The sequence below is a fragment of the Ambystoma mexicanum genome, chromosome 2q, assembly GCF_040938575.1.
Source record: "Ambystoma mexicanum isolate Mex_15411 chromosome 2q, UKY_AmexF1_1, whole genome shotgun sequence".
Taxonomy (NCBI): Eukaryota; Metazoa; Chordata; class Amphibia; order Caudata; family Ambystomatidae; genus Ambystoma; species Ambystoma mexicanum.
In genome coordinates, this window is record NC_090924.1 from 699,143,834 (window position 1) to 699,161,913 (window position 18,080).

Consider the following 18,080-nt stretch of genomic DNA (forward strand, 5'->3'; position numbering starts at 1 on the left):
GGGGACTGAACCTTTTTCACCAAAAAAATCATCTTCCCCTTTATATTTAGATGCACGTGGGGGGTGCGGCCCTGGGAGCATGTGCTCCCCTGACTCTGCCCACCAGCGCCACTCCCCAGTCCTCTTTTCCATGTCTACTAAAACAGACCGCTTTCACCAGCGCTCCTGTGTTAGGCCTCTGGCCTAGTAACTCCACACGCTCTTCTCCAGAGAAGTATTCTTGTCGTCTTTTTTTCTTTTGACATTGTTAGGTACTGCTTTGTCATCTGACGCCACGCTCCTCCCAGACGCATGTCGACGATGGCTGCTTCATCAGGTGTCCAGCCTGCCAAGGTCCCTTCCCAACGTCCGACCTCCAGTGCATTGCCCCTGACGATGTACCGCGTGTAATGTCTTGACGCTGCGCGCGGTCAAGAGCTGACTAGCCAGGTGGCAGGAGCTCTTTGGAAGATCGTCCAGAGGACCTCAATGCCTTTGTGAAGCAGAAGACCAGGCCCAAGGTAGGTGCCCTGCTCTCCTCCGAGCCCCTCAAGGGTGACTCCTTCTTAAGGAAGCGCCCAAGCGGGAGGGGCATACCAGGTCTTTAGACCAGCAACAGCACTGTGGCTGCTCCAGCTACCAGCCACCAGGCAGAGGGGTCGCAAAGTCATACCGCTGCTACCGCAGAGGGGCTGCAAGGCTCCATTACCGGGTCCCAACCCAAGGGGCTGCATCCTAACACCGGACCCATGTCTGAGGGTGCGCCTGTACGCAGCACTACCAACACCACAGCCGAGGGCACTTCACCTCCCAGGCCCCGACATGAGGTGCAAGATAGGCCTCCACCACCACCGCTCAGCGTACTGGTGGATGCCAGTCCCAGTTCAGCAAGTTCCACAACGCAGGTACGTGGCCAGGAGCAAAACAAAATGGCCGTTGGGCCAGACAAAACGGCGGCTCACCCAATGACTTTTCCCTTCAGAGACCAGGCATGGGAACGAGCTTCCAGGTGGGATTGGTCAACCCCTGTCACTTGGTCCACATCCTATACATCCACTTCGGAGGGCATATATAATTCGCCCCATGCAGTGAGACAGAGTGACACAGCAGTGTTGGGCCCTGACCCCTATGTCTACACCATCAGGCGCCCCTCGGAATGTGAGGACAGGTTTTTAAAGAAATTCCTCAGACTGCTGAGATCACCACAGATGGGTACTATCTTCAGGTACATGCTCCCTCCTGTACAGCCGCAAGCACCCACGGCCACACCGCCCCTGGGTCCACCTCAGTCCATGGCTCCCGTACCTGTACCAGTCACGACAGCACCGGCCCTGCCGCCTCAGAAGCCTCTGGCACTGATAATCAGCACGCAACAGCTGCCTGCACCCAGCACTCCTCCGGCTCCCCTGGACACAACAGTGGACACAGATGAGGAGGAGGATCCGGACACTCCATCGTCAGCCAAAGCTTTTCATGAGCGGTTGGCGGACCTGGCTGAGTACCTAGGAATCCCGCAGCCGCAGGTGAAACAACCGGAAGCGGGGTTGCTGGCTGAAGTTCTCACACTACGCCTTACATTTAGAACTGGAATTCAACTTCAAAAAGATGTCTTTGCACTTGCCAAAAAAGTTTGGCTCAAGCCACACACTATCCAGCCTGCCAATAGACGTTTCATCGCGAAGTACAGGCAAACAGAAGCAGACCTCCTCTTTTTGTCAGCGCACCCCCAACCACATTACTCAGTGATATTGGCAGCTTCACTTTACTCCAAGCCACAATCTTCTTCAGCAACTTCAGCCTCGGCACTCCTAGGCAAGTGGGAAAATATCTTGGAGGCGTTTGGGAAGAAAATGTACTCTAACGCCACTCTCCACCTATTCCAGGCCAATACTGTCTTCATTTTGGCACCCGTCAACACAAAGCTATGGAGGAAGATTGCCTATTATCTCCCCAAGCTCCCTACCCACAGCCAGGCTCGCTTCAAGGCTAGGCTGGCAGAGGCCAAAATCGTGGCACAAGATGTAATGGAGTCCACAGTGGCCCACATTGACACTTCTGGACGGGCCATTTGTATTGCCACAGACATGCGAAGGATGGTTTGGCTCAGGGCATACCAAATCAACCCAGATATGCCGGAACGCATACTAGACCTGCCTTTCTAGGAGGGTGACCTGTTACTTTCGACAAAGGATGAGGAACTTGATAAGAAAAAGAATAGCTCACAGACGGCAAAATCTTTATCCTCACCAAGTCCACTCCTAAGATCTACAGCCAGACACATCAGCGCTCAGACAAGGGTCGGTACTTCGGAGGCTTCCATGAGAGACGGTCCAGGCTACCGGACAGATCCCCTAGACAGCACAAGGCGACTAACAAGGGTTTTTTCCAGTCCCCTTCCTCAACCCCAGCCTCAATGGGGAAGAAATTGTGACAGGCCCATCCGGATCCACGTATCTCCGGTGGGGGGCAGGCTTGCCCTTCACATACACAGCTGGCGGACAAAGTTCATGGACCCTTGGATCCTCTCAGTAGTATCCATGGGCTTCCAGCTCCCTGTTTCTCCTCCACCTTCCACCCCTCCGCTCCCGAAGATTGGTACAGCAACTCTGTTGGAAGAAATACGATCGCTAATAGCGAGTCGGGCAGTGGAGGAAGTCCCAGCCTCACAGCGGGGCATGGGCTTCTATTCACAAATTTTTCACCATACACAAAAAGAATCGGGCTTTCCTGAGAGTTGTTAGACCTTTCCACCTTGAATCTTTCCCTTCCCCTCCAAAAGTTCAAGATGGTTACCCCAGCCTTCATAGTGGAGACATTGTGCGCGGGAGATTGGCTGTGCTCCCTGGATCTGAAGGATGGCTACCTACACGTCCCGATCTGGGAACCCCATCGGTTCTTCCTGAGATTCAGGATCATGGGTTTTCACTTTCAATACAGGGTTCTACCCATTGGACTCAATTCGGCCCCCAAGGTCTTTACAAGGCTAATGAACGCAGTGGCAGCCCGACTCGGGGCACAGGGCCATAACATTTATCCATATCTAGATGACTGGATAGTCAGGGCGAGATCTCCGGAGGCGGTCCAACATATGGCCTCCGCCCTCATGGATGCACTATATGACCTGGGATTTATCAATCTCAAAAAGTCACAGTTGGTGCCCATGCAGAGTCTTACCGTCCTGGGCCTTATCTGGGACACAGGCTCTGAGGATCTTCCCCTCAGAGGACAAGATCACAGCCATCAAGAGGGCCACTGGGCATTTTCTCAGCGGAGCAGTGACCTCAGCGTGGTTGTACCAATACCTGCTGGGAGTTATGGCTGCATGCCTTCTTGCAATGCCACATACAAGGCTCAAAATGAGGCGGCTGCAGCTACACTTCTCAGCCTCCTGAAACCAGGAGAAGGGTTTGGAGGCGGATCAGGTTAACATACCTCAACATCTCCAGCAGGATCAAATCTGGTGGGGTGCAGACTAGGCAGGCCCTTCTGGCAACCATCACCTCAGTCACCTTTACCACAGACTCATCCCTAGAGGGATGGGGTGCTACCCTGGACAACCAGTGTCCATGGAGTATGGTCCCCCATCAGGAGCAGCTGGCGCACACCATCTGGCTCGAGATGATGGCGATCTGGCTTGCCCTCAAAGCCTTCCTACCCATGATCACCGGCAAGGTGATTCTCCTTCAAACAGATGGCTCCAAACACATATAGTACACCAACAAGCAGGGTGGCACCCGGGCCCCTCCCCTATGCAGACTGGCCGTCGACATTTGGGAATGGGCTCTGGAGAACAACATGCACCTGTCGGCAGTCCACCTCCCGGGGGAGTCCAACCTAGAGGTGGACAGGCTCAGCAGGCTGGGTGCGGACAACTGCGAATTGCAGTTGAACAAGCAGATCCTGCTTGGGATCTTCAGCAGTTGGGGTGTTCCGCAGGTGGACCTCTTTGCCACCAGTACCAACAGGAGGTGCCCCCAGTTCGTCTTCTGGCTGGGGCAAGGCAGAGGTTCACTTGGCGACGCAATCCAGATCCCTTGGAACAACATGAACATGTACGCTTTTCCCCCACTCCCCTGGTGCACTGGGTCATCGGCAGGATCAGGGCGTCGCGGGACCTTCGGATCATCCTGATAGCTCTGTGGTGGCCAGCAAGACCCTGGTTCTTGGAACTTCTCGGCCTGTCGGACCAGGCCTCGGTACACCTCCTGCAGGGCCCAGCAAATATACACTCTCAGCAGGGGGGCACGGTCATCCACCCATCCCCACAGAAGTTAGCCCTCGCAGAGTGGTTTCTGAACAGGTCTCCCTGAAGCATCTGCACCTGTCACAGGCTAACCTGGCCATTATACAGGGGGCTAGGTGCTACGCTACCTAGAGCTAGTACAAAAGCAAGTGGTCCAGGTTCTGTCACTAGGAAGAATCAAAGGCAATTAATCCCTTGACTTGCAGGCTGGACGACGTGCTATCCTTCTATGCACACCTCGCACACTCAGGTGTGCAAATAAACATACTGTGCATATTTGGCGGTCATTGAAGCGTATAAGAACTCAGAGATATTCTCCTCTAATCCGGTGGTTGAGGCACCTGGCGGACCTGACTAGATTATATCCTCCTAGCAAGAAACCACACAGGACCCCAATGTGGTCCTGGGCGCCCTGGCGCATAAACCTTTCAAGCCTATGGGGTCCGTGGACATCAGGCTGGTTACCCTCAAGACAGCGCTACAAGTGGGCCTTACCTCGGCACGCCGAAATAGTGAGATACAGGCGCTCATGGCTTCCGTGCCATATACTACATTTCATAAAGACAAGGTGGTGCTCAGAACACACCCCACATTCTTACCTAAGGTTGTCTCCTCTTTTCACTTCAGTGAGGAGATAGTGTTACCAGCTTTCTTCGCCGACCCTAAGGATGATGCTCATAGGGTAGGGTACTGCACTGTCTAGATGTTAGACGTGCCCTAAAATTCTACTTTGACGGATCCAAGAGCTTCTGCAAATCAGGCCCCCTCTTCGTCAACTTTGGGGGGGTCAAAACCAGGCTGTCGGGCCTCCAATGCTTCCAAAGCAAGGTGGATGGTTATGGCCATCAAGGAGACGTATGAGGGGCAGCACAAGCCATTGCTAGCAAACGTGCATGCCCACTCCATCAGAGCCAATGCCAGTTTGGTAGCTTTCCAAAGAAGTTCCGTGGCAGGTTATCAGGAGGGTGGCTACGTGGGCTACAATCTCAGCCTTCTGCAAGCACTACTGCTTGGATGCCAGCGCTGGGTCGGACGCAGCATTTGTTCAGGCAGTGTTGGAGAACTTGTTTTCTTAAGAGGTGTTACTCTCCACCCAGGGGCTACATTCAGTTATCGCCCATACAATATGGAGGAAAGGGGACGGGACGTATGAGTAATTATAAGTTACTCACCGTAGTCACAAACATACTCCTAGTCCCCTGTCCTCCCCCCTAATAGAACTTGTGTCATTAGGCACTGTTAATATTGTCGACACATCAAGGGGGACTGAGTGGTGCCGGTGGGCGGAGTCATAGCCCCACGCACATCTAAATTGAAAGGGAAAGATGATTTGTCCTGTGAAAAAGGTTCCGTCTCCCGTCCCTAGTGAGAGACGCCCATTCAGTATGGAGGAAAGGGGACTATGGACTAGGAGTACGTTAGTGAGTAACTTATTTTCCCCTGAAATGCTTGAAAGTAACTGTTGCTAAAATGTTGTATGGATTCTTGAAAGCCTCTGGCTATGGTTTACAACGGTTTCATTTTGTCTATGGCTGTACACCTTTGAGTGCCTGTACATGAATACTAGTATAAGTACTAGTTTAGACCTTTCAAATGAATGTGGAGTTACGTTAATGGGCATTCGGGGATGTCCACTTATTTTTCCTGTTGGTGGAATTGTTTCCCTTTTAATCTAATACCCTATAATGTTGTAATGCTTTGGGTGCTGACCATCAGCTCTGGGGTCTTTCACATATACTAGGTTTAGGATATGTCTTTGTGGCACAGCACTTATTTGTGCATGCCAATAGGGTACTTACCTGATTGTTAGATTGTTTTGGTACCCTGGTTCTCCCAGCCCCTGTTATTTTATGTTTGGTGCTCTGGTAGAGATCCCACATATAGAAATTAGGGTTAGGAGAACCTTGTACAGGCATTACCGTTTTCATAATATGCTGGTATCTTTTTACTACTGTGTATTAATATGCAAAGTACTTATTTGAACTAGTTTTATGTGTTACTAGGATATATTTTTCTGCATATCAGTTTATTTTTTAGAGTTGTGTGTGGAGTAATTGTACCTCTGTGACAACCTGCTTATCCCTACCCGAGAGTTGATCCTAGTCACTCTGGCCACGTAACCGACCTTAGAGAGGTTTGGCATTCCTTTCTTGTCAGGCGCTAGCCTTCACCCAAGGCCAGGGGTCTGCAGTTGCGGCTCTCCAGATATTTTGGGCTTCAACTCTCATGACTCCTTAATATTCATTATTCTTGCTTGTACTGAGAGTTGTAGTTCAAAAGATCAGACGATCCTGCCTAGCAGTTAGAAGAGCCTATAGAAACTCTGACATTGGCTCCTTCTCCTTCGTTTCCTTTGGTCATGGTATTTTGACCGCTATAGCCATCATTTCTGCTAATCAAGCATCCTCACCCTGTGTTTGTTTGTTCTTATTCTGGCTGTGTTAGCTAATAAAACCTTTACAACCATGGCATCCGAAGACCTTGAGTGGATATTATGGAAGCTAGTTTTTCTGCAAGCAGTGTCACTTCGACATTATCCTAGAGTTACCTTTACACCCTCTCTCAGGTTGCAATTCCATATGTATAAACTATTTGCAAGGCAGCAATGTTTGCCACCACTTATGCCTGCTGGAAGAATTCCTTTGATTCCAATTCCAGAGCAGATGCTCATTTTTGTTTTGAAAATATTTTTGGGTTTTTTGTTCGCCTATTCCTCGCCAAGTAGCTAGTACTTGCATGACCTCCCATAGACATGGGTGAAATAAACAGGTGTATAATATTTATTTATTTACATTTCTAAAGCGCACAAAGTGGCCTAATAGTAGGAACAAGTTACATGCTACATACTCCTAGCCCAAAATACCTTTCGCTCCATATGACCTGCTGTTTTTACCAAGAGGATAGCCAGCGCCAGTTAATAGCCTAAATTGGTGTGGGATCTGGCAAGCGAAGCAGACCAATGCCTTAAGGGGAGTTGGGGGCAGACATGTCTGGGCATGAGCTATCCGGCTCTGCTTATATATTTGAAAATACATTTCTGAACACACCCCGGTCACCTCCCAAAGGTGTGTATATAGCCCATAAGTAAATAGGAAAGTGGACAGTAGACACAGACCAGAATGGTCACTACTGCGAGTGACTATTACTTTTCTTCATTTCTTGCTGAGAAATCAAATTGGTGGGTTTTAACCACTTGAAGTCCGATACTTTTCTTTTTTGCAGTGATGTGGCCTTTTTGAAAGTGAGCCACGAAAGGCCACACATGTCCTTAACTAGTAGCCCAGCAAATGGACAGTCGCATCCTGGGCATTTAATCATTTAAGTTGTCATTAATAATTATAGTATAACTTCTTAGGTGGTATTGTGGAGCAAACATTAAAGAGACAGGCATTGTTGTTCTTGGTTTGCTTGTTTCAACAACAACAACAGTGTGAACACAATCTCCTATGTCTTGGTTTGGCCAAACAGATCACTTCAAAATTGTTAAGGAAATGGATGTTTTTAAGAAACCTGTGCTAATGTTATTTGAGCATTGTCTGATTTTGAGATGACTTTCAAACAGCATAAAAGAGTAAAGCCTCTTTGTTTGCTAATGTTTGTTCACAGTTTTTTAAAGTGGTAATGCGGCGTGTGGGCAAGTTGTAATTTATTTGCTGGGCACTTGTTTTTGTGAACACATGTTTTTGTTGACTTTTTAAAATCATTACTTCATGTTTGGTAATTCAAAGATAATAATTGTAACTTAATTAACTTGCAACAATGCTTTAGTGTTTCATTTTTTAATCCTTTCTACCTTTAGAGAGAATTGCAACTGCTCAGTCTGTCCTTGAAGCTTCTGTTTCTAAGAACATTGGCAACATTTCACCTGTGTTGGATGTTTCTATTATAGAGAAAATTACAAATGTTCCATCCATCTTTGAAACCGCGGTTTCAAAGATACTTACAAAAATACCTCCTGTGGCTGAAACTTCTTGTTCAAAGAAAATCACAAAAATATCCCCTGTATCTGATGCTTCGTGTTCAAAGAAAATTACTAAGGCTGCTCCTGTCATTGAAGCCTCGGTTTCAGAGAAAATATCAAAGGTTACACATGGTGCTGAAACTGCTCTCGTTAAAGAGAAAACTGCAAACATCACATCTGACTCTGAGGCTATAGTTTCATCTTCCAAATCTGTATCATCTTCTGACACCTCTTTCTCTGAAAGTGAACATGAAGTGGAAAGGACCAGAAAAAGGAAACGTAAAAGAAAAATTAAATCTAAACCTGTACAAAAGAGGAGGAAGGAAGAGAAGAGGAGGAAAGAAGTGCCATGGAAAGAAGAAAAGAGGAAAGAGGAGCTAAAGACCAAACAAACCACAAACCAAAGAAGGTAAGTCACAGATTACTGTAGGGGGCCTCTATGCACACCATTCTTTCTTCAAGTTATTGAAAATAGTCAATCACCTTTGTCATGCTCCTTTGTCCTAGTGAGTCACCTTTGCGATCCTCTTCCCCCATAGTTTTCTCGCCTCATTGGCCCTAGTCCTCTTCCCTCGTGGGTCCTGGTTCCTAGTCCTCTTCCCTCGTGGGTCCTGGTTCCTAGTCCTCTTCCCTCGTGGGTCCTGGTTCCTAGTCCTCTTCCCTCGTGGGTCCTGGTTCCTAGTCCTCTTCCCTCGTGGGTCCTGGTTCCTAGTCCTCTTCCTTCGTGGGTCCTGGTTCCTAGTCCTCTTCCCTCGTGGGTCCTGGTTCCTAGTCCTCTTCCCTCATTATTCCTGGTCCACCCTTTTCCTTGTGGGCCCCCCCCCAGATATTTTTGAGCCTGACGGATGCATACAGCATTCAAGCAAATATTTAAAACGTATAGCTCGAATGTTTAAATAATTGATGCCCTGTTCTGGGTCTTGGTATTTGAGAATTTTCTCATCTTGTTGCAAACTAAGGTTATCAAGTAGTACATGGCCTCCATGTCGTCTCATATACTGTGTGTGTATTCTATGTCAGAGCTGTACAGCCCCACTTTTTGCCCTGCAATGAACGTATTGCGGGAGTTGCAGCATTCTGTTGGATATTATTTGACAATGGGTGATTGGAGCTTGAAGATGTCATTTCACATTATTGATCATGGCATGCTCGCTGGTTACAGATATCAAAAGCATTTTAAAGGCTTTCTTGGCAGGATGTGTGAATGGCAGACTTTGTGCCTCAGCCATTGAGTTAGAAAGTTAGAGCAGTAGTAATCAGATCGCAGAAACTAACCACTGATCTTATAATGTTTACATATATAGCAGCCCTTTAGCTTCCATGCTCTTTCAGCCGGGCCTTTCTTTATATGGCCGACGCAAATTAAAGGTCTATAATTGTAAAATGCAAAGCCAAACAAATACTCACGCCAACTGTGCACACTATCAAAATGTTTGTAGATGGTGACTCACAAGTGATGGGCAGTGTTTTGCAGGTACAGCAGAAATTGCTGCTCTAGTGGGGTACCTGGGTCCCATCAGCCAAATAGGAATACTTTGGTATAACGATTTAACACGTGTTAGGAGGTCGACAATACACAAAATGGTTCTCTGAAATATCATGGTTTTAAAGTGTAATTTGGTCTCTGCTTTCACTAAAATGAAGAAATCTGTTGCTTGACGCAAGGCTCTGAATTCGAGTTCTTTTGGACAAGTTCCTCCAGTACATGTTCTCAAAAAAGATTCTACGGATGGGTGTAGCTTGCATCCTGAACAGGGTCCTCTTGTTAGTTCTGCAGTAACAAATGGGGCTGGTCGTGTGGATGCTCACTGATGCGGTTAAAAGATTAATTCTTAGCCATAATTCTCTTGCAGCCAGCCATCCTTGAAACAAACCAACTTGTGTGAGGCAGAGAGTCGGACATGAGCCGGCTCTAGGATTAAATTCATTTATTCACTCCTCTTCACAGTCAAAGAAGGAACTTCTCACACTTAACAAGCATACATCATAGGTTTTATACATTGGAAATTGATTGTGCAACTATTTATGCTAATGTGGACCATACATATTTGACCCGTTGGTAAAAGGAACAATACAAATGTATTAAACCATCATTGATGTCCCATTGGACTAAACACACTTCCTGATCAGGATGACTTGCCATTTCCTGGATGTCAAGCAGCTTTAAAAATGGAACAAAACAAGTTTCTGAGGATGACACATTTGTTCCAGATTTCTTTAGCACACGATTTCAGGGCACAGACTGTCTAGTTTCTACTAGCTAACTGTCCCCATCTTATCTTTCCTGACTATAAGCCACTTTTGTTTCATGAACCACACAACTGAAAGGAAAGAATTCTGCTATTAAATACTGAATTGCCAGCACCTGTTTTTCAACTGCTCTTAGTCAACCTTGAATTTCTACACACAGCAATTTCCCTGGGTTTGCTAAATACTTTTAAACTCCCATCAGACTTGGTCTTAATTTATTTGTGAGGCAACTGTGGAGTCCATTTTACAATAATGTATATCTGCTGTGGTCACATTTCTTTGGTCGGGGAACTATTTTCTTGCATGTATTTGAGCACTATCAGTTTTCTAATGTCTTATTGACTGAGAGCATCATACTCCATATCTAAACATAGTAGGGCCTAATGTCTGTGTTTAATGTTTGTAATGTAAACATACTTCTCCAGCATGGGTCTGGCATGGATTCACATGCTCATGAATATTCCCCATCGTCAGGCCGGGAATCCTCGGTATAGAAAAAAATCAGTATCAGTTTCGTTTCTGATCTGTCTTTCTCAGTAGTAACCAATCACTGGTCTCTGGGTCATACTGCCCCCAGCCAATGACTGCCCTCTCCCTAAGCCCCGCCCCTGGCAGCCATCCTCAGATTTCTACCGCACGTTCAAGTGTTGGGAGTCCTCGTGCTGTAGCTCTCGAGCTTTTGCTGCGTTTTCACACTTTTTTCAGGAGATTTTCTAATTTTTTCGCTTAAATAGAGCCTCAAGCTCCACCGTTTCTACATCCGATCAACGGGGATCCATTTCGGAGTTTCTACGCCCCCCAAGGGTGAAGATTTCGTCGAGTTACGCTTTTGGAGGATTCCAGAAGTTCCGAGGCCTACCCCGGACATGACCCAGGAGAAAGGGAGCTCGACACCCGGGAAGCTGTTCAGGACCTGCCCAGGATGCCAGCTTCAGAACGTTTTCAAGGAGGACGAGCATTCGTTATGCCTCTACTGTCTCCATGAGGACAAGACGCACAAGGAAAAGGATTGCGCATTTTGTGGGAACATGTCGGAGCGGACCATGAAGGATCACAACCTCCGTCTCGCCAACTGGCTGGAAGGTAAGAGCCCGCCAGGCGAGAAGAAGTAAAAGAAGTCTGAGCGGTCTTCTAAGTCCTGTGAGGGTGCTCCGGTGACGGGGGCCCAATAAAAGGCTAAGCACTGCGAGTCCGCGGGCACTGGGAGCGCCGAACAGTCGGGCTCCTTGGCTGCTTTGCAGGGCGCATCCTCCCCGGCGCCATCAACCACGAGCCAATGCTCTGGCTCGGGTAAGAGGAAGTCCGAGAACCCAGCAAAGCTTCTGGAGAGGCCCCGGTCGATCTCGAAGATTCCGGCAGAGGGGGTGCGAGGCTCGGACCCTCCCCCAAGGTGAAGGCCCCAGGCGTACAGAAGGTGACGTTGGCCTTAATTCACCCTGCTAAGACCTCGATTGAGGAGGTCGCCGCGGCCCTGGCTCAGCCTGTGGAGGCTACACCAGTGGAGGCGCCCTCGGGTACCAGAGTCTCCCTGCCACCGCAGAGGGAGTCGTCTTTCAGGCCCATCGAGAAGACCCCCACGAAGTCCTCGTTGGAAAGGGTGGGGGAGGGGCTGTTGGCCATTGTGGATACGGACACAACCTCTGAAGAGGAGCTCATCCAAGTCGTGGAGGAGGCCCAGCCCATCGGGAGGGATCCCGACAAGGGCGACGACGAGGGCGACGGTGTCGCAGACGAGGCTCCTCAAGAGCCCTTGCTCCCATCGTTTCCGGCCATTTTGTCAGCCATCCAGTCCTTATGCTCGGAGATGAGGACTAGGATGCCCCTTCCCCCGACGGAGGTACCTGAGCCAGACCCGACGGGGGAACCGGAGCCAGGACCTTCGGAGAGCCCACCACTTAAGAGGAGGAGGACGCATTCTAGGCCTCCTCTCCCGCCTCTGCGGCCTTCTCTGCCTTCCCCCCGGTCCACTACCCACGGGGATGATACAGGCATGGACACGACTACGACGGGTACGGATGATGACGGAGGCGACGACGGGACATGTCCCCCGTTACCCCCTGCCCGGGCGTCCCCGCCCGACAAGATTGGATCCTTCCATGCTATGATTTCCAGGGCATCCGAGCTCTTCCAGCTCTGCCCCGAAGAAAAGAAGAAGGAAGGGTTCCTTTACCAACGGCGCGTGGCTAAAAGGAAGACGGTCCTCGCCGTACCGCTTCTTGATGACATCTGGGATGAGGGGCTCGCCCTCCTCAAGAACCCTGCCACGGCTCCTGCGAAGAGGGACCGGTATGAGAAGAAGTACCGGGTCCCCGACGCTGCCCCCTTGTGCCTTAGGTCGCAACCTACCCCGGATTCGGTTGTTTCGGCGGCGGCCAAGAAGAAAGCAGGGGGGGCATCGGCCTCGACTTCAACCTCCCCGCCGGACGGCGAGGGTAGGAAGCTGGATGCGATGGGACGACTGGTCATCTCATCTGCAGCGACGACCATCAAGGCGGCCAACGCCTGGCCATCGTAGCCCGCTACGACAGGGATTTGTGGTTCAAGATCGCCCCTCTGTTGGACTTCCTTCCGGACGCCAAGAGGGCTGAGGCCCTGGAAATCTTACCGGAAGGTGAGATTGCCTCGGACCACGCCATTACGGTGGCTACGGACATCGCCGACACCGGTTTCCGTGAGTTGGGCAACAGCGTTTGCCTGAGACGACGACGAGGATGGCTCAAGGCGACTGATTTCCACCAGGACGTACAGACCAAGGTTTTGGACATGCCCTTCGATGGGAACAACCTCTTTGGCAAGGCGGTTGATGAGTCCCTTCAGGCGATCAAGACGGACACGGAGACGGCCCGTGCACTGGGTGTGCTCCAACAGCGACGGCCGTCCTTTCGGAGCTCCGAAGGCAGACAGGGTGCCTCCAAGGGAGCCGGCAGCAGCTCCTCTACGTACCGTCAAGCGGCAAGATCTTCGTCGCAGGAGGCCTACAGGGGACGCGGCAAGTCAGGTGGATCCCGCCGTCGTCAAGGAGGCAAAGCGGCCTCCAAGCAAGATTGAACGACCGTCGGGTCGGGCCCCCGCCGAAGCACCCCGGTGGAAGGCCGGCTGACGAAGTTCGTCGGCGTGTGGGAGTCCATCTCCACCGACCGTTGGGTGCTGGACGCCCTCGAGTTCCAGAAGTGCCCCCGCATTCCTCCCGTGGCCAGGAAGGAAAATTACGCCCCTCAACTGCTGTTGGAAGTAAGGGCGATGCTCAGGAAAGGTGCCATCAAGCTCGTTCCAAAGAGGCTTCGGGGCTCCAGAGTTTACTCACGATACTTCCTCGTAAAGAAGAAGACAGGAGGATGGCGTCCCATCCTGGACCTGCGACGACTCAACAAATGCATCAAGGCACAGAAGTTCCGGATGGTCACCCTCCAGCACGTGCTGGGACAGCTGGAGGAGGGCGATTTCCTGTCGTCGTTGGACTTGGAGGATGCGTACTTCCACATCCCTATTCTAAAGAGACACCGAAAGTTCCTCAGGTTCGTGGTCAAAGGGCGGCACTACCAGTTCAAGGCCCTCCCGTTCGGATTCAAATCGGCGCCCAGGGTGTTCACCAAGTGCCTAGCACCGGTGGCGGTGCGGCTGCGCCTGCAGGGGATCCACGTCTACCCCTACCTGGATGACTGGCTCATACGGGCAAGGACAAGGGAGCTCGCTGTGGAACACACTGCGAAGGCCGTCCAGCTGCTCACGGACCTGGGGTTCTCCTTTAACTTTCCAAAAACCCACCTGGTCCCGTCGCAAGTCGCCCTGTTTCTGGGAGCACAGCTCGACACAGTGGCGCGGCGGGCCTCACTGTAGGAGGAAAGGATAAGGACCATCCTGGGAAAGGTGCAACGTCTGCTGGCCATGGACGTGGCCAGAGTGAGGTCAATCAAGTCCCTCCTCGGAATAATGTCCTCCTGCATTTATCTGGTGCGCCACTGCAGACTTCAGATGTGGCCCTTGCAAGAATTCCTCGACGCCCACTGGATCCAGACAACGGGCAGCTTCGAGGACAGGATCCCGCTAGACTAAGCGTTCCGTCAGGCGATACGATGGTGGGGTGTCCGCTCTCATCTGACGGCGGGGACAGGTTTCCTAGCCCCGGCCCACCAGGTGACGGTGACGACGGATGCCTCCCTGGAAGGTTGGGGAGCGCACACTGGGGGTCTCCACGCGAGAGGCCTTTGGCTCCCGGAGGAGAAGACTCTCCACATCAACATCTTGGAGCTCCGTGCAGTGTTCTGGGCCCTCGGGTCTTTCCTTCCGTCCCTCAAGGGCAAGGTGGTGAGGATCGTCACCGACAACAGCACTACGATGTTTTACATTCGGAAGCAGGGCGGAACCAGATCCCCTGCCCTATCCAAGGAAGCCCAGGATCTGTGGCATTGGGCCGTCGCCCAAGGGATGTTTCTGGTACCCTGTCATCTGGCAGGGATAAAAAAACACCATCGCCGACTCACTCAGCAGAGAGCTGCGCTCGTGCCATGAGTGGGAACTGTGCCAGGATCAAGTGGACCGACTCTTCCGACGATGGGGCGAACCCCAGATCGATCTCTTCGCGACGGCGGCGAACTCCAAGTGCCGGAGGTTCGCCAGCAGGTTTCCCCAACCGAGGAGCATGGCCGATGCTTTCTCGTTCCCCTGGGACGGCCTGTTCCTTTATGCGTTCCCGCCTTTGCCGTTGCTACTCCGGCTCGTCAACCAGCTCAAGAGGTCCCGGTGCAGGATGATACTCGTCGCACCGGCGTGGCCGAGGCAGATCTGCTTCCCGGACCTTCTGGACTTGTCAGCGTCCACACCAGTCAAGCTGCCGACGGACGCGGATCTTCTCTCCAGAAAAGGAGGCGCCATTCTTCATCACGAACCAGAGTCGCTGAACTTGCAGGCCTGGCTCCTGCAGCACTAGAGTTTGGAGGATAAGACATCCCGGCCGACTGCAGAGAGGTTCTTGCGAAGGCCAGGGCATCCTCAACTCTTGTGCTACGGACACAAATGGAAGAGGTTCTCTGTCTGGTGCCGTGCACAGAAGATTGACCCTCTGCGGATTACGGCCCCTCAAGTATTGCCGTACGTATTGTCTTTGGCCAAGGCTGGCCTATCTCACGCTTACATCAAGGTACATCTGGCTGCCCTCTCATGTTACACCAGAACTACAGGACGGGCGTCCTTGTGGTCTCGTCGACTGGTGAAGGAATTTATGAAAGGACTGTTCCGATCATTCCCGCCGGTGAAGGCCCTTGCCCCGGCGTGGGAGCTCAACGTGGTTCTGACTAGGCTCATGGGGGGCCCCATTCGAGCCTATGCATTCATTGCCGTTGAAGTTTGTCGTGGAAGACAGCATTCCTCGTGGCCATCACCTCTGCACGACGAGTGGGAGAGATCCAGGCCCTGTCTTGCAAGCCTCCATACTTGACTTTTCACGACACGAGGGTGGTGCTGAGGACGCACCCCTCCTTCATGCCCAAGGTGCCGTAGGACTTTCACCTCAACGAGCCCTTGGTGTTGCCAGTTTTCTTCCCGTCGCCTTCGTCGCCGGCTGAGAGGACTCTGCACTCGCTGGATGTAACTAGAGCGCTGAAGTTCTACGTGGACCGCACGAAGAGTTTTCGGAAGACATCACAGCTGTTTGTGAACTTTGGACCTGTGAATGAAGGGAAGGCTCTCTCGAAGACTTCCATTTCCAGATGGCTCTCCAGCTGCATCATGCACTGTCACCGGTTGGCAAACCGACCGTTGCCAGGCCGTCCGAGGGCTCATTCGACCAGAGCGATCACTGCTTCTACGGCGTTCCTGTCTGGTCGACATCTGCAGGGCTGCTATGTGGAGGTCGACGCACACCTTCACGAGATTCTACTGCGTCGACTGGGATTCCAGGGAGGAGTCCAGAGTCGGCCAGGCAGTGCTGCGCAACCTGTTCGCCTAAGGTGAGCCTGGTGAGGAGGTAAGAGTTGCTTAATGTTGAGTTGTTGTATTGCTTGATATTGAACCTTTTGGCACCTCCCGTGGTTGTGCATGTGTATACTGCTATGTATTCTTATATTCATGAGCATGTGAATCCATGCCAGACCCCATGCTGGAGAAGGAACAAGTTACTTACCTGTAACTGTTGTTCTCCAGCATGGGTCTGGCATGGATTCACATGCGAACCCTCCCGCCTACCCCTCTGCGGCTCTTCACTTGGTCATACTGCCACTTCACGTGCTACCAAATCTGAAGATGGCTGCCAGAGGCGGGGCTTAGGGAGATGGCAGTCATTGGCTGTGGTCAGTATGACGCAGAGACCAGGGATTGGTTACTACTGAGAAAGACAGATCAGAAACGAAACTGATACTGATTTTTTTTCTATACCGAGGATTCCCGGCCTGACGACGGGGAATATTCATGAGCATGTGAATCCATGCCAGACCCATGCTGGAGAACAACAGTTACAGGTAAGTAACTTGTTCCTTATGATTGTTTGCCTTCAATAAGGGCAGAAACAAACAAAAATCTTTATTTTTACAATGTTGGACAGGAGAGTGAAGTATTGGCCCTAACTACCATATTTATCGGTCTACTGTAAGAGGGGGGAAGGTGGGCATAGACCTCCACTACAATACCTTTTTCCCTGAAGTGAAACATCTCAAGGGGGCAAAAACCCTCCTTTGTTGTATGAGGAAGTTTGGAGACCTCTGATTCCCTTATGTATTGACTGTTGAAGGAACACTCCTTTTGCATAGACAGCCATTACTAGAGAGATACATTGAGAAAGTACCTGTGAGCTGGTTCTCTATTTGAGGTTTGTGAAGGCAAACAACCCCTGAAGTGGCTTGTGCCCTCAGGGACTAATGGGACAGACTTTCTTGTTTCTGCGATCCTCCCATAGACTTCTATGGGATACCCATTCTTTTTGTAAAGCCTTCTGCTTTACTTCCCTTGCTTTGTGTTCATTTTTATGAGGAAACGGATCAAAGAGACTGTCAGTTCTGGGGCACTATGTTACCCTTAGTGACTTTCCTATATTTTTAAAGTTGCGCACATCACCTTGCAGTGAAGTAATGTTAGCATATGTATGTTTGTCTTGGGAGGATAGCTCGGGGGCAACGCGCTTGCCTTGGAAGCAAGACGATGCAGAGCAACACTGGTTTGATCTTCGGGTCCGCGCTTAGAAACCTCTGTGTACTAAGCATGTTATAAATAACCAATTACAATTGTATCATGGCTTTTTCATTTGTAACTTTGTGGTTACAAATGCAATGTGCCCAGGATGGGCTGGTGTCATCGAATATTTTATCAATTTTCTTGGCTTTTTATACGTGCACTTTTGCATTTTACCAAATAATGCCATATAGTCCAATATACTACAAAATAGTCATGCCACAAGATTGTTGCCTTTGTTTTAGCCAATTTCCTGCTGTCTCTGGTCTGGCATTTCCATAGATTGAATTCCCTTGCCTGGGTGAAAGTGTCTGGTTTCCCCGAGTAAAGTTGCAGGCTTTGTGTGTGGCCGGACGAGGGGGTGGGAGCTAAGATGTCCTAGTCCCATTCCACATCCGAATTTCAGAATATCTGTTGCTGTGCAGAATGTTTGGCTAGTGGCTATCCATGATTGGATTGCCACTCCCAGTTTTAATGGTGCAATTTCCT

At 50.5% G+C, this 18,080-nt stretch overlaps 1 protein-coding gene across 3 annotated transcripts in view; it reads left to right on the top strand.

Annotated features, from left to right (window-relative positions):
• NKTR (natural killer cell triggering receptor) overlaps positions 1-18,080 on the top strand; it is a 1,715,190-nt gene that overhangs the window by 965,727 nt on the left and 731,383 nt on the right. For all 3 annotated transcript variants that reach the window (XM_069647908.1, XM_069647909.1, XM_069647910.1), the window contains one exon: positions 8,022-8,592. In XM_069647908.1, coding sequence (XP_069504009.1) covers positions 8,022-8,592 — 571 coding nt within the window. The remainder of the gene's footprint in view (positions 1-8,021; positions 8,593-18,080) is intronic.